This window comes from Nicotiana sylvestris, chromosome 4 (genome assembly GCF_000393655.2).
Source record: "Nicotiana sylvestris chromosome 4, ASM39365v2, whole genome shotgun sequence".
NCBI lineage: Eukaryota > Viridiplantae > Streptophyta > Magnoliopsida > Solanales > Solanaceae > Nicotiana > Nicotiana sylvestris.
Window position 1 is genome coordinate 9,306,732 of NC_091060.1, and position 22,437 is coordinate 9,329,168.

Genomic DNA, 22,437 nt, shown 5'->3' on the forward strand with positions numbered 1-22,437 from the left:
CCCCTCAATGTCAGGGGCGGATTTATAGACAAGATTATGGGGCACGTGAACCCATGGTCTCTCCGTAAAATTAGATATTTTATATATATATTTTCTAAAATTGGTAGTATAATATAAATTGATGACACCCATGCTCCAAGAAGGCTGAATGATACACTTGGTTAAATATTGAGTTATTTACCAAGAAAAATAAGGATCAATTCTCACTTAATATATTTTTTTCTCCTTTTTTTAGGAGTGCACACATACTGAAAATTTTAAATCCACCTACTCAATGTTATACATAAGTTCGCCTCCACTCTATATGAAATATAAATAGTACTAAAAAATAGTTTAATGTCGGAAGGTCGTTGTATCGGAGGAACTATCAAGAGAATATGCGAATACGTGAGAGTATCTCGGCGCCCATCGAGCTACGTAGTCTAAGTCTAAGGTCAAATATTTGAGTACAAGAAAAAATGATCCTATAAACTTTTCTGAATTTTATTCACATATCTTTTCTATTCATTTCTTTATTGCTTCTCTTTGAAAAGTATAACATAACTAAAACGACGTTTAAAATAGCTCATAAAATCAAGGGTGTGTTTGGTACGAAGGAAAATGTTTTCATGGAAAATAAGTGGTTTTATAACTTATTGGTTGGTGGGTGGAAAAATATTTCTGTAAATTTTTTTCTAGTATTTGATTAGAGAGTAGAAATACTTTTTAGGAAAAAAAAATTTGTTGAAATGAAAGAAAATACTTTTTACTACATCATTTTGTTGAAAGGAAAGAAAATATTTTTTTACATCATGAAAATAAAGTACTTTTTTGTTAAAATGAAAAAAATACTTTTTAAAATCATGAAAGAAAAATACTCATTTGTTGAAATGAAAAAAAAATACTTTATCTATAACATCAAAAGAAAGTGCCATTAATAATATTTCTATTTAGGGTTGGGGGGTTAGGGCAAGGGTGGGGTGGGGCGGATGGTGTGGGTGGGGTGGGAGTGGGTTGGGGGATGGAAAATAGGGTGGGAAAGGTTAAAAAAGAATTTTGAAAAATGTTTTCCCTTCTCTTGATAGGAAAAATATTTTCCTCCGATTGAAGGAAAATGAGTTAGATGAAGAAAATGTTTTCCAAAATATTTAAGTAAACCAAAAAAAATTTGGAAAACATTTTCCGAAAAATATTTTCTTTTGTGCCAAACACACTCTAAATCTCCCAAATTTCTCCCGCACAAGTCACAATTAGTATTAAATGTAAAGTATCATTCTGCCACTTCACTAACGCTTGAACTAACTTTAACTTTTTTCCTTTTCAAATTTCCTTCTTTGATTTTTCGTTGTCTATTTTTGACGGGGTCGTTGCAAAAATAAATAAGCAATAAATACGAGTAAGTTAAACTTATGGATTAAGAAATAGCAACTAAATATCCAAGATATTTGAAATAGAGTTTGCAATTACTTATAAATATATCTTTATTTCTCTCTTTTATTCAACAAAGAAGTTACAAAATGTAATAGAAAGTTTAGGTTGTTTTTGTTCATTTTTCACTTTGACTAATATTCCATAGATATAAGAGTTCTTCCTTTTTACTCAAAGCTTAGTTAAGAGTTGATAGACAATTAATACTAATAAAGTGATCCGATTCCTCTCCATTTCTCTTCTCTGCATTTTTTTCAAGTTCTAGTTTAGATTAGGAACACATGGTATATATTAGAATTGATGGCTAAGATTTAATTGACTAAAGCAAGGCCCCAATCATAGTTTAAATAATTAATAACTTGTCCATAAATATATTAAAAACTTTTCTTGCTCTTCCTACTTTTTCTTTTCCTACACATTATCTATTTGTTTCCTTATCAGCTTACCTGGTTATTTTATCTCTTTTCTTCCTTTTTGCGCCAAAACAATTTTTGCATATTCCATATACAATCTTCACTGTAATTTTCTTTACTAAAAGTATCGTGATGTCATGTAATTTTTTTTTTTGGAGTCCAAATAAAATACAAACGTCAAATTGCTTCATCTAGAATCTCTTCACTACTTGAAGAAGTTGTTCAGTGTAATTTATTTTAATTATTTCCAAAGTTAAAAACCTCTTTGTAGACGATGTAATAATCCTAATATGGGTTTTGTCTTATCGCAGTAGGAAATGAGTTAAAATATAATATTAGATGTATACTAGTAGTTCATATTCAAAAGTAAATAGATAATTGTAAATATTGTTGAGATATATTATTAACCATGCAGTTTAGACATAGTATTATATTTTATTCTTTATGGAATAATTGTTTATTTAATTTATTCAATTCAATAAAGTACTATTTTAAATAGTTCATTTGTTACATGTGTGTCCTTTAGTTATATAGTAGACAATTTAGTGTATGGAGTCTTAGCTCATACACAGAAGATTAAACTGTCGGTTCTCACAATCGAAGACATTATTGGGCAAAATATCTTGATGATTGTGGCACAAGATTATAGTATAATTTGTCTTGATTATGGGAATGGTTTTACTCCTACTTCTTGTGCTAGTATACTTAGTGTATATTGAACGTACCAAGTAGAGAAAAGATGTTTTGTACTGAATATATATAAAATATTTTCTCTAATTCATTAAATGAGCTTATACTCCTAATGTTGATATAATTATTATGACCAATGTGATTTGATTATTGTTCTGAATTTATCAAAAGGTACAACTCTATTCAGAGTTAGTGTATGCCTAATAGATTGGACAATAACAAATAGCATTTGTGAAATAATAATTAGTTGATAGAATCCATGACTCGATTTTGAGTCTTATGATACCTCTTTATGTAATCTTGTAAGTTTTCATGTGAAAATCTGGCCGGTAGATTTTGTATCCGTCACATGAAATAGTTTAAGCGGAATTATAGAGGATTTAATTAGTTGATTAAATTAAATTATCAGTAATTTAATTTAATTAACTGGTATTTATGATCTTAACGTGGGGAGTTAAAATAAGTGTTAGTGAATTTTTGAAATTCATATTGAGGAGTTCAATTGCAGTTTTTAGTGGAATAAACTATAATTAATTATAGTAGGATAGAGTTAGAGTAGGATTCTACTTGCACAAGCAGAATCCTACACGTTCTTGGAGCCCTCTTTGCCTGAAAAACGAGTCTACATAAGGAAGACGTTTTTCACCCAATAACTCACTTTTCTAAGTTATATTGTTCTTGCCCACTCAAAGCAATTTCGTCCAAGGTCTTACTAGGACCATAACAGAAGACTGCAGCCCCAAATTCTTGCTCTGAGGAGGACCTGTACAACGTTTTCAAGAGGTTAGTGGTTCTAATTTCCTAATTATATCATTGTCTAGTTTACATGTATTTGATGCCTGAATTGTATGCTTGCTTCCGATGTCTAATAATTGGTATCAGACGTCGTCTTACATCTAACTAGATAATGTAATACAATATGAATAGAGTAATATTAAAATGTGTTGTTAAATGATACATGTTTGGTATGATTATTCTATGAAAATAGTAGATTAACATATACAATACAATGTTGTTTTGGCATGGTTATTCTATGTCAAAAACATGACTGTTTTAATTAGTATTTTAATTCTGAAATTATGGATTAATATACATATGTATAAATAGTGGTGTTATATTTCATGACATTCTGGTTTTATCATGTTTCTGTTGCATTTTTTTTATGATAACAGTCTTGATTTAATAAAAGCGTGACTATTTTGAATACTATTTCAGTTCTGAAATAGTGGACTAATATACATAAAGTATGAACAGTGGTGTTCGAACAGGTGTGTGATGACCTGAAAGGTCATCTTATGTTTTAGAACTCAATTTTGTGCTTTTAAGCTTTAAAAATCTCATTTTTACCCTCCTCGATTTGCGTGCACATTTCGGGCGTATTTTCAGAAAGCTTTTATGTTAAAAGTTGATAAAAATAAGAAATTTTACCTAAAAACTTTATTTGGGTTGACTTCGGTCAACATTTTTGGTAAACAAACCCGAATTCGTGTTTTAAAATGAAATTCTGCGTTCCGAGGCCTTAAAAACCTCTTTTAGCATCACCTTGATCTGCGTGTGCAGTCCGGGCGCGTAGCTGGAAAGCCTATATATGAAAATATGTGGAAAATAATAATTTTTGACTATAAAATGAGTTAATTTGACTTCGGCCAACGTTTTGGATAAACGGACCCAGACCCGTAATTTGACGGTCCTGGAGGGTCCGTAGAAAAATATGGGACTTGGGCGTATGCCCGGAATCGAATTCCGAGGTCCCAAACCCGAGAAATAAATTTTTGAAGAAAATTGTTTTCTGAAATTGTTTATAAGGTTTGGAAATGAATTTTGATTAAAATTCAATGGTGTCGGGCCCGTATTTTGGTTTCGGCGCCCGGTACAGGTCTTATATATGATTTAAGATAATTATGTGAAATTTAGTAAGAAATGGACTTGAAACGACGTGAATCGGATAGTTATTGAGAAAATTGGAAATTTGAAGTCTTGAGAAAAGTTTCATGATTTTGATGCTAAATTCATAGTTCTTGATATTATTTTAGTGATTTGAATGCACGAGTGAGTCCATATGATGTTTTTAGGGTGGTGTGCATGTTTGGTTTGGAGCCTCGAGGGCTCGGGTGAGTTTTGGATAGGCCACGGGGTGAAATTTTGGACTTAAGGAATTGCAGGCCTGTAGGCTTCGCATTTCCCAACCTCCCTTCACAATTCCCAGTTCGCATTTTCCAAAATCCCTTCGCAATTCTCAGTTCGCATTTTCCAAACTCCCTTCACAATTCCCAGTTCGCATTTCCCAAACTCCCTTCGCAATTCTTAAGCCAGTAGAGGTCGGGGTTCGCAATTGCGAACCCCTGTTCGCAATTCCCATATCTGAGACCTGCAACGTTTATACTTAGACGATTTTAAACCCATTTTTCACATCTTTTCAAAACACAAACTCTTTAGGGCGATTTTTCAAGAACAACTCTTCTTCCAAATCGATTGTAAGTTAATTTTAACTCATTTCCTTCAATCATTAACATCTTTTAACATGATTTCAACTTAAAATCAATGATTTTCATGGGGGGAATTGGGTCTTTTGGGTAGAACCTAGGTTTTTCAAAAATTGGGGATTTGGACCTCGATTTGAGGTCCGATTTCAAAATAAATTATATATTTGGGTTCGTGGGGGAATGGGTAATCGGGTTTTGGTTCGAACCTCGGGTTTTGACCATGTGGTCCCGGGGGAATTTTTTTACTTTTTGGGCAAAACTTTGGAAAACTTATTTTTATGCATTTAAATTGATTCATTTGGCGTTTATTGATGTAATTAAGTAACTTGTGACTAGATACGAGCGAATTGGTGGTGTAATCAAGATGTAAAGCTATAATTGAATCGTGAATTGTGTTTGTGGCATCGAGGTAAGTGTTTGGTCTAACCTTAGCTTGAGGGATTAGGAGTTGAGTCTTATTTGCTATGTGGTAATTATTGAGTACGACGTATAGGCATGGTGACGAGTATCTATACGTTGGTATCTAGCATGACCGTGAATCTTTATATTGTGATTATCATGACTTCATTGTATCTTTCATGCCTTGGTATGGTTTCTAATTGTTGTATAAAGTTTGTGGAAAGAATTGTGACCTATGAACATTGAGGAGTGTTGGCTCAAGTTGTATAACGAATTGCAAAAGTATAAGTGACAATTGAACTTTTAGAGCATTGGTTCGAGTCGTGAAATGAGTTGTGAAGGTATAAGTGATAATTGAACCTCTAGAGCATTGGCTCGAGTTGTGAAGTGAATTGTAAAGTAAAAGTGAGAAAGAGAAGAAATCATTATGTTGTCACCCTTGCCGGGCTATTGTTGATGTATTTGTTATCTCCCTTGTCGGGATGTAGATGTTATTGATGTTGTTCCCTTGCCGGGATTTAATTATTGACTTGTTGCTCCCTCACTGGGATTCTTATTGCAAATTTCCTTTATTTCCTTGCCCTATTATTTGTGATTGTTGTTTGGGTGAGGAAGAGAGTTAAAGCACGAAGGGTGATGTCGTGCATTGTTTATTTTGTGATGAAAGAGTGTAAAGCACGAAGGGTGATGTCGTGTCGCACGATGTACCATTCCGTGCCTATTATATTGATTTCATGGTGAGGAAAGAGTGTAAAGCACAAAGGGTGATGTCGTGCCGCACGACGTACTATTCCGTGCCTATTATATTGATTCTTATGGTGAGGACGAGAGTAAAAGCACGAAGGGTGGTGCCGTGCACTTGTCCTTGATTTCCCTGATTCTTGTTGATAATTGAGTATGTTGTCCTTTACGTCTATTTACTGATTTTTTGTTGTTATTTGATTTTATTTCGAGGTTATAGATTCACTTACCCTATTTGCCTTGTGATTGTTGTTTGGGTGAGGAAGAGTATAAAACACGAAGGATGATGTCATGTATTATTTTGGCGAGAGAGTGTTAAAGCACGAAGGGTGATGTCGTGTATTATTTTGGTGAGAAAGAGTAAAAGCACGAAGTGTGATGTCGTGCACTTGTCTTTGATTTCCTAATTTTTATTGATAAATGTGTTACAGTTTCTCTACACTAAATTGCTGGTTTCCTGTTGATACTTGTTGCACCCCACAACATGATTTCCCCTTCGTATTTTCAATTGAACTGTGGTGATCCTCATATTTATTTGTTGCTCTTCTGTTACTATTCGATGTTTCCCCGCAGCATGTTTTCCCCCTCCCATACTTGACTGTATATGACTGTTTCTTTTTGTACTTCTTTCCTGTTGTATATAGTTAAATTGCATAAGGTTATTTGGTAGTCTAGTTCTAGCCTCGTCACTACTTCGTTGAGGTTAGGCTAGGCACTTACCAGCATATGGGGTCGGTTGTGCTGATACTACACTCTGCACTCTTTTGTGCAGATCCCAGTGTTGTAGACTTCGGACCACAGTGGGATTGTTGATTCTTTCTTATCAGGTGACCCGAGGTAGTCCTGCAGGCGTCCGCAGGCCTTGGCGTCTCCTTCTATCTACTATTCCTATTTCTTTCATGCATTTCCAGAGACAGTGTTGTATTTATTTCTTTCAGACCTTTAATTGTAGTATTCTTAGACCGTTTGTGACACCAGTTCTGGGTAGTCGAGACTCAAACAGTTGTATTGGATTCATGTTCAGCTAGCTTATTGTTATTTGTTCCGCTTATGTTAAATTCCGCTGTTTAAATGTTATTACTTCGCAATTGTTAATGAATATAAAATGGGTAAAAAAGGTAAATTGTTCACATAATTGGCTTGTCTAGCTCACATTAGTAGGCGCCATCACGACTCCCGAAGATGAGAAATCCGGATCGTGACAAGTTGGTATCAGAGCTCTAGGTTACATGGGTCTCACAGTTCACAAACAAGCTTAGTAGAGTCTGAGGGATCGGTATGGAGACGTCTGTATTTATCCCCCAGAAGCTACAGAGTTAGGAAAAGTTTCACTTCTATTATTCCCTATCGTGCGATTTTGTTCTCTCAATGCTAAATTGAAACCTCTACTCTTGTCCTTTTGCGAATGGCGAGGTCATGTACCGCTTCTTCAGCCGAGTAGCAGCACAGATCGGTGATAGATCAGCTACATTTTCGGAGGCTTTGTGGAGGTTGGATAAGTTTCACCAAGTTCTTCACTACTACATTCAGCGATGCATATACTGAGGATCCCCAGGATTATCTAAACAGCTGTCATGAGGTTCTCAGGGACATGGGGATCGTGGAGACCAATTGGGTCGATTTTGCTACCTTTCGCTTGTTTGGATCCCCCAAGACCTGTTGGAGAGATTATTGATTGGCTATACCAGTTAGCTCATCATCTTCGACTTGAGAATAGTTCACGCAGCTATTTCTGGAGAAGTTTCTCCCCATCACTCAGAGAGGGGCCTATCGGAGGCAGTTTGAGCGTCTCCAGCAGGATTCTATGACTGTTACTCAGTACGAGATCAGATTCATTGACTTGGCTCGTCATGCTCTTATCATGCTTCCCACTGAGAGAGAGAGAGAGAGAGAGAGAGGAGGAGGAGGTTCATTGAGGGACTCGTCCAGCCCGCTCAATTAGCTAGAGGTGAAGGTAGTGGTATTAGAGATGGAGGTAGAGGTATTAGATGTAGAGGTGCAGGTATTGTTCTGGTTTGTAGCAGAGAAGCTTCGATTTATTTTGCGCCACATCTAGTCATGCTTAGTGGTTCTTTGAGTGCCCCTGTTTATGTGTCTACCCCGGTGGGTGATTCTATTGTGGTGGATCGTGTTCACTGACCATGTATAGTTGTGATTGGAGGTCCTGAGACTCGTGTAGATTTGCTTCTTCTGGACATGGTTGATTCGATGTCATATTGGGGATGGACTGGTTATCACCTTACCACACTATTTTGTACTGTCATGCCAAGACTGCGACCTTAGCCTTACCAAGTTTACCTCGTTTAGAGTGTAGAGAGACTCTTGGTCATTCTACCCATAGTGTTATCTCTTATGTGAAGGCTCGACGTATGGTCGAGAAGGGGTGTTTGGCCTATTTGTCATATGTTTGTGATTCTAGTGTTGAAGTTCCTTCTATTGATTATGTGGCCGTTGTTCGTGAGTTTCCTGAGGTATTCCCTCAGACCTGCTGGGTATGCCACCCGATAGGGATATTGATTTTTTCATTGATTTGGTTCCGGACACTCAGCCCATTTCTATCCCACCGTATCGTATGGCTCTGCCTGAGTTGAAATAGTTGAAGGAGCAGTTGCAAGACTTGCTTGAGAAAGGTTTCATTAGACCCAGTGTTTTGCCTTGGGGTGCGCCGGTGTTGTTTGTTAAGAAGAAGGATGGGTCGATGAGAATGTGTATTGAGTACCGGCAGTTAAACAAGGTTACAATCAAGAATAAGTATCCATTGTCGAGAATTGATGATTTGTATGATCAGCTTCAGGGTGCCAAGGTATTTTCAAAGATTGACTTGAGATCTGACTACCATCAGTTAAGAATTAGGGCATGCGATGTCCCTAAGATAGCTTTCCGCACTCGGTACGGGTATTATGAGTTCTTGGTGATGCCATTCGGGTTGACAAATACCCTAGCAGCTTTTATGGATTTGATGAATCGAGTGTTCAGGCCTTATCTGGATTTGTTCATAATAGTCTTTATTGATGATATTTTGATCTATTCCCGCAGCCGAGAGGAGTACGAGTAGCATATTAGAATGGTTCTTCAGACCTTGAGGGATAGTCAGTTATATGGTAAGTTCTCGAAGTGTGAGTTCTGGTTGTGTTCAGTTTCATTTCTGGGTCATATTGTATCAGCAGAGGGTATTCAGGTTGATCCGAAGAAGATTGAGGCAGTCAAGGACTGGCCTAGACTAGCATCAACTATAGAGATTCGGAGTTCCTTAGGATTGGCAAGCTACTATCGTCGGTTCGTGAAGGGGTTTTCATCTGTCGCATCCCTGATGGCCAGTTTGACCCAAAAGGGTGCCTAGTTCAGATGGTCGGATGAGTGTGAGGCAAGCTCTCAGAAGCTCAAGATAGTTCTGACTACGACACCGGTGTTGGTTTTGCCCATAGGTTCAAGGCCTTATACAATTTATTGTGATGCATCTCGTATTGGACTTGGTGCAGTGTTGATGCAGGATGGCAAGGTCATTGCCTATGCTTCGCGGCAGTTGAAGATTCATGAGAAGAACTATCTGGTTCATGATTTGGAGTTGGCAGCCATTGCTCACACGTTGAAGATTTGGAGGCATTATCTGTATGGCGTGACATGTGAGGTGTTCACGGATCACAAGAGTCTTCAGTATTTGTTCAAGTAAAAGGAGTTGAATTTGAGGCAGATGAGGTAGTTTAAGTTGTTGAAGGATTATGATATCACCATCTTATATCATCCGGGAAAGGCCAATGTGGTGGCCGATGCTTTGAGTAGGAAGTCAGCCAGTATGGACAGTCTTGCTTATATTCCGGTCGGTGAGAGACCGCTTGCACAGTCGCTCGTTCTTCATTATTGGAACGGATCCGAGATCGACAGTATAATGATCCCTGTTTGTGTGTCCTTAGAGACACGGTGCAGCACGGAGGTGCCAAGTAGGTTACCTTGGGTGATGATGGAGTTTTGAGATTGCAGAGTCGAGTTTGTGTGCCTAATATAGATGGGATTCGAGAGTTGATTTTAGAGGAGGCCCATAGTTCCCGGTACTCTATTCATTCCGGCGCCGCAAAAATGTATCAGGATTTGCGGCAACATTATTGATCGCGGCGAATGACGAAGGATATCGTTGCATATGTGGCTCGGTGTTTGAATTGTCAGCATGTTAAGTACGAGCATCAGAGGCCCGGTGGTTCATTTCAAAAGATTGAGATTCCTGAGTGGAAATGGGAGTGTATCACTATGAACTTTGTTGTTGGTCTCCCACAGACTCAGAGGAAGTTCGGTGCAGTGTGGGTTATTGTTGATAGGCTAACCAAGTCAGCGCATTTCATTCCTGTGGCAGTCTTCTATTCTTCCGAGAGGTTAGCTGAGATCTATATCCGGGAGATTGTTCGCCTTCATGGTGTGCATGAGTCTATCATTTCAGATCGAGGTATGCAGTTTACCTCCCATTTCTGGAGAGCAGTTCAGCGAGAATTGGGCATGCGGGTTGAGTTGAGCACAGTGTTTCACCATCAGACGGACTGGCAGTCCGAGCAAAACATTCAGATTTTGGAGGATATGCTCCGAGCTTATGTCATTGACTTTGGAGGCTCGTGGGATCAGTTTTTGCCTTTAGCAGAGTTTGCCTACAACAACAGCTACCAGTCGAGTATTCAGATGGCTCTTTATGAGGCTTTATATAGTAGGCGGTGTCGGTCTCTAGTTGGATGGTTTGAGCCGGTAGAGGCTCGGTTATTGGGTACGGATCTAGTGAAGGATGCCTTGGACAAGATCAGTATCATTCATGATAGGCTTCGTATAGATCAGTCCAGGCAAAAGAGCTTTGCCGACTGCAAGGTTCGTGATTTGGCTTTCATGGTCGGTGAGCGGGTATTGCTTCGAGTATTGCCTATGAAGGGCGTGATGAGATTTGGGAAGAAGGGCAAGCTTAGCCCTAGGTTCATTGGCCCGTTTGAGATTCTTGATCGAGTGGGAGAGGTGGCATATAGACTTGTGTTGCCGCCGAGTTTATCAGCCGTGCATCCAGTGTTTCATGTGTCTATGCTTTGGAAGTATCACAGCGATCCATCCTACTTGTTAGATTTCAGCACTGTCCAGTTGGACAAGGACTTGTCTTATGAGGAGGAGTCGGTAGCTATTTTAGACCGACAGGTTCGTCAGTTGAGATCGAAGAGTTTTCCTTTTGTTCATGTTTAGTGGAGAGGTCAGCCTCTTGAGGCATTGACCTGGGAGTCCGAGTCCGATATGCGGAGCCGTTATTCCCATCTTTTCCCAGACTCAGGTACTTCCTTCTTCTGTTCATTCGAGGATGAACGGTTGTTTTAGAGGTAGAAAATGTGTTGTTTTAAAATGAAATTCTGTGTTCTGAGGCCTTAAAAACCTCTTTTAGCATAACCTCAATTTGTGTGCACAGTCCGAACGCGTAGCCGGAAAGCCTATATGTGAAAATCTGTGAAAATGATAAATTTTAACTATAAAATGAGTTAATTTGACTTCGGCCAACGTTTTGGGTAAATGGACCCGGACCCATGATTTGACGGTCCTGTAGGGTCCGTAGGAAATTATGGGACTTGACGTATGCCCGGAATCGAATTTTGAGGTCCCAAGCCCGAGAAATGAATTTTTGAAGAAAATTATTTTCTGAAATTGTTTATAGGTATGGAAATGAATTTTGATTAAAATTCGATGGTATCGGGCCCATATTTTGGTTCCGACACTCGGTACAAGTCTTATATATGATTTAAGATAATTCTCTGAAATTTGATAAGAAACGGATTTGAAACGACGTGAATCGGATAGTTATTGAGAAAATTGGAAATTTGAAGTCTTGAGAAAAGTTTCATGATTTTTAGGCTAAATTCATAGTTGTTGACATTATTTTAGTGATTTGAATGCACGAGTGAGTCCGTATGATGTTTTTAGGGTGGTGTGCATGTTTTGTTTGGAGCCCCGAGGGCTCTGGTGAGTTTTGGATAGGCCACGGGGTAAAATTTTGGACTTAAGGAATTGCAGGCCTACAGGCTTCGCATTTCCCAACCCCCCTTCGCAATTCCCAGTTCGCATTTCCCAACCTCCCTTCGCAATTCCCAATTCGCATTTCCCAAATTCCCTTCGCAATTCCCAGTTCGCATTTCCCAAAATCCCTTCGCAATTCCCAGTTCGCATTTCCCAAAATCCCTTCGCAATTCCCAGTTCGCATTTCCCAAACTCCCTTCGCAATTCCTAAGCCGGCAGAGGTCGGGATTCGCAATTGCGAACCCCTGTTCGCAATTCCCATATCTGAGACCTGCAATGTTTAAACTTAGATGATTTTAAACCCATTTTTCACATCTTTTCAAAACACAAACTCTTTAGGGCGATTTTCCAAGAACAACTCTTCTTCCAAATCGATTGTAAGTTAATTTTAACTCATTTCCTTCAATCATTAACATCTTTTAACATGATTTCAACTTAAAATCAATGATTTTCATGGGGGAAATTGGGTGTTTTGGGTAGAACCTAGGTTTTTCAAAAATTGGGGATTTGGACCTCGATTTGAGGTCCGATTTCAAAATAAATTATATATTTTGGTTCGTGGGGGAATGGGTAATCGGGTTTTGGTTCGAACCTCGGGTTTTGACCATGTGGTCATGGGGGAAATTTTTTACTTTTTGGGCAAAACTTTGGAAAACTCATTTTATGCATTCAAATCGATTCATTTGGCGTTTATTGATATAATTAAGTAACTTGTGACTAAATACGAGCGAATTGGTGGTGGAATCAAGATGTAAAGCTATAATTGAATCGTGAATTGTGTTTGTGGCATCGAGGTAAGTGTTTGGTCTAACCTTAGCTTGAGTGATTAGGAGTTGAGTCTTATTTGCTATGTGGTAATTGTTGAGTACGACGTATAGGCATGGTGACGAGTATCTATACGTTGGTGTCAAGCATGCCCGTGAATCTTTATATTGTGATTATCATGACTTCATTGTATCTTTCATGCCTTGGTAATGGTTTCTAATTGTTGTATAAAGTTTGTGGAAAGAATTGTGACCTATGAACATTGAGGAGTGTTGGCTCAAGTTGTATAACGAATTGCGAAAGTATAAGTGGAAATTGAACTTTTAGAGCATTGGTTCGAGTCGTGAAATAAGTTGTGAAGGTATAAGTGATAATGGAACCTCTAGAGCATTGGCTCGAGTTGTGAAGTGAATTGTGAAGTAAAAGTGAGAAAGAGAAGAGATCATTATGTTGTCACCCTTGCCAGGATATTGTTGATGTATTTTGTTATCTCCCTTGTCGGGATGTGGATGTTATTGATGTTGTTCCCTTGTCGGGATTTGATTGTTGACTTGTTTCTCCCTTGCTGGGATTCTTATTGCAAATTTCCTTTATTTCCTTGCCCTATTGTTTGTGATTGTTGTTTGGGTGAGGAAGAGAGTTAAAGCACGAAGGGCGATGCCGTGCATTGTTTGTTTTGTGAGGAAAGAGTGTAAAGCACGAAGGGTAATGTCGTGCCGCACGATGTACCATTCCATGCCTATTATATTGATTCCATAGTGAGGAAAGAGTGTAAAGCACGAAGGGTGATGTCGTGCCGCACGATGTACCATTTTGTGCCTATTGTATTGATTCTTATGGTGAGGAAGAGAGTAAAAACACAAAGGGTGGTGTCGTGCACTTGTCCTTGATTTCCCTAATTCTTGCTGATAATTGAGTTATGTTGTCCTTTACGTTTATTTACTGATTTTTTGTTGTTATTTGATTTTATTTCGAGGTTATAGATTCACTTACCCTATTTGTCTTGTGATTGTTGTTTGGGTGAGGAAGACTGTAAAACACGACGGGTGATGCCGTGTATTATTTTGGTGAGAGAGTGTTAAAGCACGAAGGGTAATGGCGTGTATTGTTTTGGTGAGAGAGAGTAAAAGCACGAAGGGTGATGTCGTGCACTTGTCATTGATTTACTAATTTTTATTGATAAATGTGTTACGGTTTCTCTACACTAAATATCTGGTTTCCTGTTGATACTTGTTGCACCCTGCAACATGATTTCCCCTTCCTATTTTCAATTGAACTGTGGTGATCCTCATATTTATTTGTTGCTCTTCTGTTACTATTCAATATTTCCCCGCAACATGTTTTCCCCCTCCCATACTTGACTATATATGATTGTTCTTTCTGTACTTCTTTTCTGTTGTATATAGTTAAATTGCATAGGCTTATTTGGTAGTATGGTCCTAGCCTCGTCACTACTTCGCCGAGGTTAGGCTATGCACTTACCAGCACATGGGGTCAGTTGTGCTGATACTACACTCAACACTCTTTTGTGCATAACCTAGTGTTGTAGACTTCGGACCGTAGTGTGATTGTTGATTCTTGCTCATCAGGCAACCCGAGGTAGTTCTGCAGGCGTCCGCAGGCCTCGGCGTCTCCTTCTATCTACTATTCCTGTTTCTTTCATGCATTTTCAGAGACAGTGTTGTATTTATTTCTTTCAGGCCTTTAATTGTACTATTCTTAGACCGTCTGTGACACCAGTTCTGGGTAGTCGAGACTCAAACAGTTGTATTGGATTCATGTTCAGCTAGCTTATTGTTATTTCTTCCGCTTATGTTAAATTCCGTTGTTTAAATATTATTACTTCGCAATTGTTAATGAATATAAAATGGGTAAAAAAAAAGGTAAATTGTTCACATAATTGGCTTGCCTAGTTCACATTAGTAGGCGCCATCACGACTCCCGAGGGTAGGAAATCCGGGTTGTGACAGCATCGTGATTTGGGACTTGGGCGTATGCCCGGAGCCGAAATCGGAAGTCCCTAGCCCTAGATATCGGACTTTGTCGAAATTTGAGAATTTAAGGCTAAATGAAATGGAAGTGTTTGACCAAGGTTTGACTTTTTTGGATAACGGGTCCATATTTTAGTTCCATAACCCGATATAGGTCCAATACCATAATTATGACTTAGCTGTGAAATTTGATAAAAACGAAGTTGATTTGACGTGATTAGGACGTTCGGTTGTGAAAATAGGAATTTCGAAGTCTTCTTGAAAATTTCATGTGGTTTGGGGTTGAATTCGCAGTTCTAGGTGTTATTTTGGCGATTTGATCGCGCGAGCAAGTTTGTATGATGTTTTTAGACTTGTGTGCATGTTTGGTTTGGAGCCCCGAGGGCTCAGGTGGGTTTCGGATAGGCTACATAGTGATTTGAACTTGGAAAAAATTTGTTGGTGTAACTGATCTTGTTGCAGGCCTCTGATCTCGCATTTGAGAGATAAGGTATCGCAATTGCGATCTGTGAGAGATTCGCATTTGCGAGCTTCTCATCGCAAATGCGAAAAGGAGCTGGGCCACACGAGTTTCACAATTGCAAAACAAACTTCGCATTTGGGAAGTTGGTCTGGGGAGGGTAGCCTTCGCCAATGCGACAATTGTGTCGCATTTGCAGTCATCCAGTGTTCGCATTTGCGAATATTTTCTCGCATTTGCGAACTATGCAGAAATGAGAAGGGGTTCGCATTTGCGGGCTTCGCAAGTTGCGAAGCCCAGGTCGCAAATGCGACATCTGCAACTGATGAAAAGAGACTTAGACGGGATTTTGATTCATTTCCAAATTTTCAAATCCTAGAACCCTATAGGCGATTCTTCCAAGACTAATTCTTCCCCAAAACTTTGGTAAGTGATCCTAACCCACTTTCTTTCAATTTTCCATCACATTTCATGAATTCCTAGCCTAAAATCTAGGATTTTCATGGTAGAAATTGGGGGTTTGGGTAGAATTAGGAATTTTTGGAAAATTAGAATTTAGACCTAAAATTGGGGTCGGATTTCAAAACTAATTACATAATCGGGGCTCGGGGGTGAATGGGTTTTGGTCCAAACCCTAACTTTTGACCAAGCAGGCCTGGGGTCGCCTTTTGAATTTGGGGGGGGAGTTTGAAAAATCAAAATTTTTGCATTGTAATTGATTCCTTTAGCAATAATTGATGTTATTGAGTTAATTATGGCTAGATACGAGTGGTTTAGAGGTGGATACTAGAGGAAAAGCGGTAATTGAGCATTGGGTGACCTGTAGAGCAAAGTAAGTGTTGTGTCTAACCTTGACTCGAGGGATTAGGAACCCTTGACTTATTTGCTATATGAAATTCATGTGAGCGGCGTATATGTGAGGTGACGAGTACTTATGCGCCGCCAATTTATCTATTTTTGCCTGTTTCTTCCTGTTCTTCTCATATTGTTTCTTTCCCTGTCGTAACAGTTACATGTTTTACTTGTATTTCCATGTTTAATTTCTGCTTGTTAGACATTGCTTCTCTTGGTTAAAGGTATTAGTTATTTCATAGCTTTGTTGTCTCCTATTATTTGCTTAAGCTGGTTATCGGTACATTCATGGTATATTCTGAATTGGTCTCGCTGAGCAGTATTACTTGTGTAAAGTTTCATAGTGTACATGTTTCCTAGTTGTTTTGGTTTGAAGCTAAGCCTTGTGAAGGGTTATGTGATTTGAATTATGAAATTCCTGTACATACTGATTAACTTATACTGAGATGGTGGAATCGGGTTGCGCGCCGCAACAAGTGTAATAAGGGTGGATTGTGGTGTAATAAGGGTAAACTTGATTGTGAATGTTGTGATATGGTGGGAGCGGGTTGCATACCATAATACTTTTATTTATATTATGTTATTTATGTTAATAAGAGGAAATACTGGAGGAATATGATATGTATGGTGGGAACGGGTTGCACGCCGCAACAACCTATATGTTTATACTTTTCCTTGACAGTGTTAGCTGTACGGTAGTCTTAAATTGCACTTAAGGATTGGTAGTAGCTGAACACTGATGAAATAGTTTGAGAGTTGTATTCACCTCTTGCAAGTTACTATTTCAATTTATTATGTTTCCTTTCTGCCTTTATTATATACTGTATGCAGATTATATTGTGAGTGTCCCGTCGTAGCCTCGTCACTCCTTCGTCGAGGTTAGGCTCGGCACTTACCAATACATGGGGTCGGTTGTACTGATACTGCACTCTGCACTTCATGTGCAAATTTTGGAGCAAGTTCGGGTTGATCGAGAGGTTGGGTGTAGGATTCACTTGCTAGGAGACCCAAGGTAGTCCTGTTGGTGTCCGCAGGCCCTAGCGTCCCCTCCTATACCCCATATTTTACTGTTTTCCTTATTTCGCAAACAATTGTATTTTCTTCCGGACAAATACTTGTAGTAAAAATCTTAGTATGTTCGTGAATTGTGACTCCAAATTCTGGGTAGTAATAGTATATAATCAAAGTTGTTATTTATTTACTTCCGCGTTCACTTCGACTTGTTATAGCTTACTTATTGTTAATCACTGAAACGTAAAAAGATTGGATAATAAACCTCTAATGTTGGATTGCCTAGCAAGTATGATGTTAGGCGCCATCACGGTCCCGACGATGGGGATTCCGGGTCGTGACAGGGTGAAAATAGTGTCGTTTTTCCCATGTTTGTTGTATTTGATCCATGAAAATAGTTTTTTATATATAAAAACGACACTGTAATTTTATAATAATTTTATTTTGAGTTCTGAAATTATGAACTAACATACATAAGTATATTATGTGATTTGAACGAGTCAAAATAATCAAAACCTTAAAAAATGCCAAAAATAGAATGTTTCGAATAGGTCATGAATTTGAAATCCTGAAATTTTATCGAACTCCGATTGACCTCAAATTTGGTAGGTTCATTGGAAACGGCCAATGGAGCAATACACATCATCTTTGCTTATGATGTACGTTGTTCTTTGGGCATTCGGGGTCGTTTAGATAGGGTTTTGGCCATTTTTCTATTTTCTGAAGAAAAAAATTAATATTTTTTTAAAAAGAAATAGTGATGGTAGGGTTCAATTCCCATGGGTTTCAATCATGTATTACAATAATATAATGAATTTATATGTTGACATAAGTCTTCTTCCACATCAGATAAGTTCATTATAGATGATTACTATAGTTTTGCCTCTAGTTATTTGATTACTTGTATTAACTCTCCAACTGAGTTACATGTTGATTCAATAAAACTAGAGTTTATAAAAGTGATATTTACCTATCTTAAATTAATAGTTTGCTCTCCATATGAGTTGGTCATGTTTTAATTTATGGGGTAAATATCTTACATAACTTATATATTTTGCATGAACAGTTAAGTTTCTCTAATGAATCTAACTGTTTAATGAGCATGGTTGTATGTGTAATGTGCCATTTTGAATTTAATTATTCTAATTACATAGCTAATGATCTATTTAATATGAATATCTCTCACATTAACGTGTCTCCATGCAACCCACTTACCTCAATTTTGAACCAAAATAAGTTAGAACGCCCAAATTATGTTGACTGGAAAAGGAACCTTGATATTGTCCTAACTGCTAAAGACAAATTTGTAATCACTAAGGAGTTCCCAGAAAAACATGATGAAAATGCTACTGATGATCAGGTTAAGTCCTATGACAAATGTGTCAAGGCTGATGAGATGGCACGATGTTACAGTCTTGCCTCTATGGCGAATGTTTTGCAACATCAGCAACAGTCTATGGGGTCTACTTATGACATGCTCGAAAGTCATAAATAAATGTTTGGCAAAATCGTGCTGCTAAGCAGACAGCCATGAAAGCCCCTTTGAACACCAAGATGGCTGAAGGATCATCGATCATGGACCATGTTCTGAAGATGATGGGTCTTCTGAATGAACTGGAGGTCCTTGGAGCTGTGATTGATAAGGAATCTCAAGTTAAGATGGTCCTGCAGACTCTGCCTGACAGTTTTCAACAATTTTTCTTGAATTATAATATGAACAAAATGGATTTGTCACTAGCAAAATTGTTAAATGATATGCAAACGGCACAATCTATTATCAAATAGCAAGCTCTAGTTGTGGCACTGAATGTTGAGAAAGCTTCGATTTTTAAGTCGAAAGGCGGTAAGAAAAAGAAGAAGGCTCAAAAAGTTTTGGCACCTGAAGGTGCGTCTGGTGTGAAAAAGCCCAAAGAAAAGTGTTATCATTGCAAGAAGCCTGAGCATCACAAAAGGCAATGTCCTGCCTATCTGGCAAAGTTTAATAGGCAAGGTAATTCGAATTTAAATATCATTGAAACTTATTTAGCGACTGTCTCTACTATGTTTTGGTGTGTAGATTCAGGAGCCACTAATCATATCTGCACTACTTTGCAGGGTTTCAGGAAACACGACGTCTAAGTCAGAATGTAGTTTTACATTTTTGTAACGACCCGGCCGGTAATTTTAAGAATTAACGCCCCGATCCCCTATTAACTGCATTTCCCGTGTTTGTTTCTGCTATTGTAAGTTGTCGGGGGGATTTATTTGGAGTTTCGGAGAGTTTTGGGACACTTAATCCCTAAATGAGAGTTTAAGTTGTAGAATTTGGATCGTAGTTGAAGAAGTGTGAAGACGGACTCGGAATGAAATTCCGTTGGTTCCGTTAGCTCTGTTGGGTGATTTCGGGATTAAACGCGTGTTTGGCTTGTGTTTTGGAGGTTCGTAGATTATTTAGGCTTGAAATGCCGAAAGCTGAATTTTTGAAGTTTTTGGTTCGATAGTGAGAATTTGATCTAAGGGTCGGAATGGAATTCCAAAAGTTGGAGTAGCTCCGTAGTGTTGAATGTGACATGTGTGCAAAATTTCAGGTCATTCGGACGAGGTTTGATAGACTTTTTGATCGAAAACGTAATTTGAGAGTTTTTGGAGTTCTTAGGCTTGAATCCGATGTTAAATTGGTGTTTTGATGTTGTTTTGATAATTCTGAAGGTTGGAACAAGTTTGAATGATGTTTTAGGATTGGTTGGCATGTTTGGTTGAGGTCCCGGGGGCCTCTGGTGAGTTTCGGGTGCTTAACGGAAATTGGTTTTTGGACTTGGGCAAAAATCTGATTGATGAACCTGTCATAACCGCACCTACATATGTGGGACCGTAGGTGCGGCGTCGCAGAAGCGTCTAGGTGACCGTAGAAGCGGAATTTGGTCCAGGCTCCAGAAGCCGCAGGTGCGAGAAGTAGAACGCACCTGCAAGACGCAGGTGCGGAAAGGCAGTTGCAAAAGCGGAAATTTGGTTTAATGAAAAGTCGTAGGTGCGACTTTGTCTACGCAGAAGCGGGACCGCAGGAGCGGTCCTAGTGCCGCAGATGCGGTTTCACTGATCAGAAAAGGGGCAGAATCAAGGGTTTAGTCTAAAAACCTTAGAAATTGAATTGGGAGTTCAGGATTGGCGATTTTGAGAGGGATTTTCACCTGGGTGTTTTGGGTAAGTAATTCTTACTTAGTTTTGATTAATTTCCACGAATCTATGCTTAAATTCCTTTGAATTTGAATTTGGGGTGAAAACTTGGAGAAAAGTTGAAAAAAGTTCCTAGGCCTAATTTTGGGATTTGATCTAGATTTTGATCTCGGATTGGAATAGTTTTGGTATAAATGAACTCGTGGGAGTATGAGGATCCTGAATTTGTAAATTTTACCTGATTCCGAGACGTGGGCCCGGGGGCATTTTGGTCATTTTACCTAATTTCGCGTATTAGCTTAGAATTTATTTGTGGAATCAGTTACTTGAAGTTATATTTACATTATGCGATTGAATTGAATAGATTTGAGCCATTTGGAGTCGAGTACTCGTGGCAAGAACGTGGTTTCAAGTTGATTTTGAGACGGTTCGAGGTAAGTGACTTGCCTAACCTTGTGTGGGGGAACTCCCCTTAGGATTTGGTATTATTGATATTTGAAATGCCTTGTACATGAGGTAACGAGTGCGTACTTGTTCTAATTATTAAAAATCCTATTTTTATTAAGTAACTTTAATTGTGTTTCCTTTCCTGTTTATACTACTTGCAATTTAAGCCTGTTGTTAGCTTAGGGAAGCATGACTAATTGACTTAATTGCTTTACTTGCTCAAACTGCCTTATTTGAATTATTTGTAGCATGCTAGGTTAGAAATATCTGTTTTACCTTGGTATGAAATTGAATTTAATTGAGCATTCTTCATGTTGCTGTTGTGTGTTTACTTTGGAACTACGGGACGGTATCCTGGGAGATCTCTTGTACATATAATGATTTGGACTATAGTGCGGGATACCGAGAGATCCCCAGCACATATATTGATTTGGATTGTAGTGCGAGATACCGAGAGATCCCCATCACGTATATTGAGGATACTAAGAGATACTTGGGATACCGAGAGATCCTCAGCATATATATTGAGGATACTAAGAGATCCTCGGGATACTGAGAGATCCCCAGCACACATATTGAGGATACTAAGAGCTCCTCGGGATACCGAGAGATCCCCGGTTGTTATTTCTGTGTTGAGTGGTATTCCTTTTGTGATTATTTTGTCTCTGTTATAGTTATTATTATTCTTATTATCCTGTGTTACTTCTTATTGTTAGCATTTAATTATATTGTCGTATTTTATACTGTTTTACCTCGTTTTTCAGCTATAATTAGTAGGGCCCTGACCTTCCTTGTCATTACTCGACCGAGGTTAGGCTTGACACTTACTGAGTACCGTTGTGGTGTACTCATGCCCTTTCTGTGCATGTTTTTCATGTGCAGATCCAGGTACTTCGACTCAGTCCCACTACCCTTGAGGCGAGGCGATCCTCCAGAGACTTCAAGTTATATTTGCCGTATCCGCAAACCGGGGAGTCCTTTTCCATTCTCTCTCATAGTATTAGCCCTTCTGTATTTACTTTTGTTTAGACATTCTGGAGTTAGACACCTGTAGTCATTTAAAAGCTTGTGATCATGAGATTCCGGATTTTGGGAAGTTGTTCACTTTTTTAGATCTTGTATTAGTATATGCCGAGCGGCATCTTAAACGTTTCTATATTTGTTTATCTTCAGTTTTTATTAGTTTTTCCACATTTTGTTTCTTTTTCCGCGATTGTTAGGCTTGCCTAGTCGTAGAGACTAGGTGGCGTCACGACAGTTCACGGAGGGCAAACTTGGGTCGTGACAGTTTTTCAAGCCAATGGCGAGCCATCACCAGCTTTAGCATTAAGAGATATTAGAGTTTCGTCTAGTAGTGATAGAGTTTTAGTTTTGAAAGATGTTCTCTATGTACCTTCTATAAGAAGGAATTTGATTTCGGTTTCGAAAATATAGATGTTGGTTATAATATTTATTTTGCTAATAATTAATAAGTGTTTTATCTACACTACTACTAGAGTGCATGACCTTTTTATTCTTGATATCTCTCTCAATGTGCTACAATCAAAAGAATTAAATAACATTAATTTTCCAGATAAAAGAAAACATATTTCTGAATTGAGCCA

At 38.4% G+C, this 22,437-nt stretch overlaps 1 protein-coding gene across 1 annotated transcript; it reads left to right on the forward strand.

The window, feature by feature from the left end:
• The first annotated feature begins 18,404 nt into the window (after positions 1 to 18,404).
• LOC138889229 (uncharacterized) lies at positions 18,405 to 18,728 on the forward strand. The gene has a single exon (XM_070172504.1). It carries the CDS (start codon positions 18,405 to 18,407, stop codon positions 18,726 to 18,728), a length of 324 nt encoding a protein of 107 aa, XP_070028605.1.
• Positions 18,729 to 22,437: the final 3,709 nt, after the last annotated feature.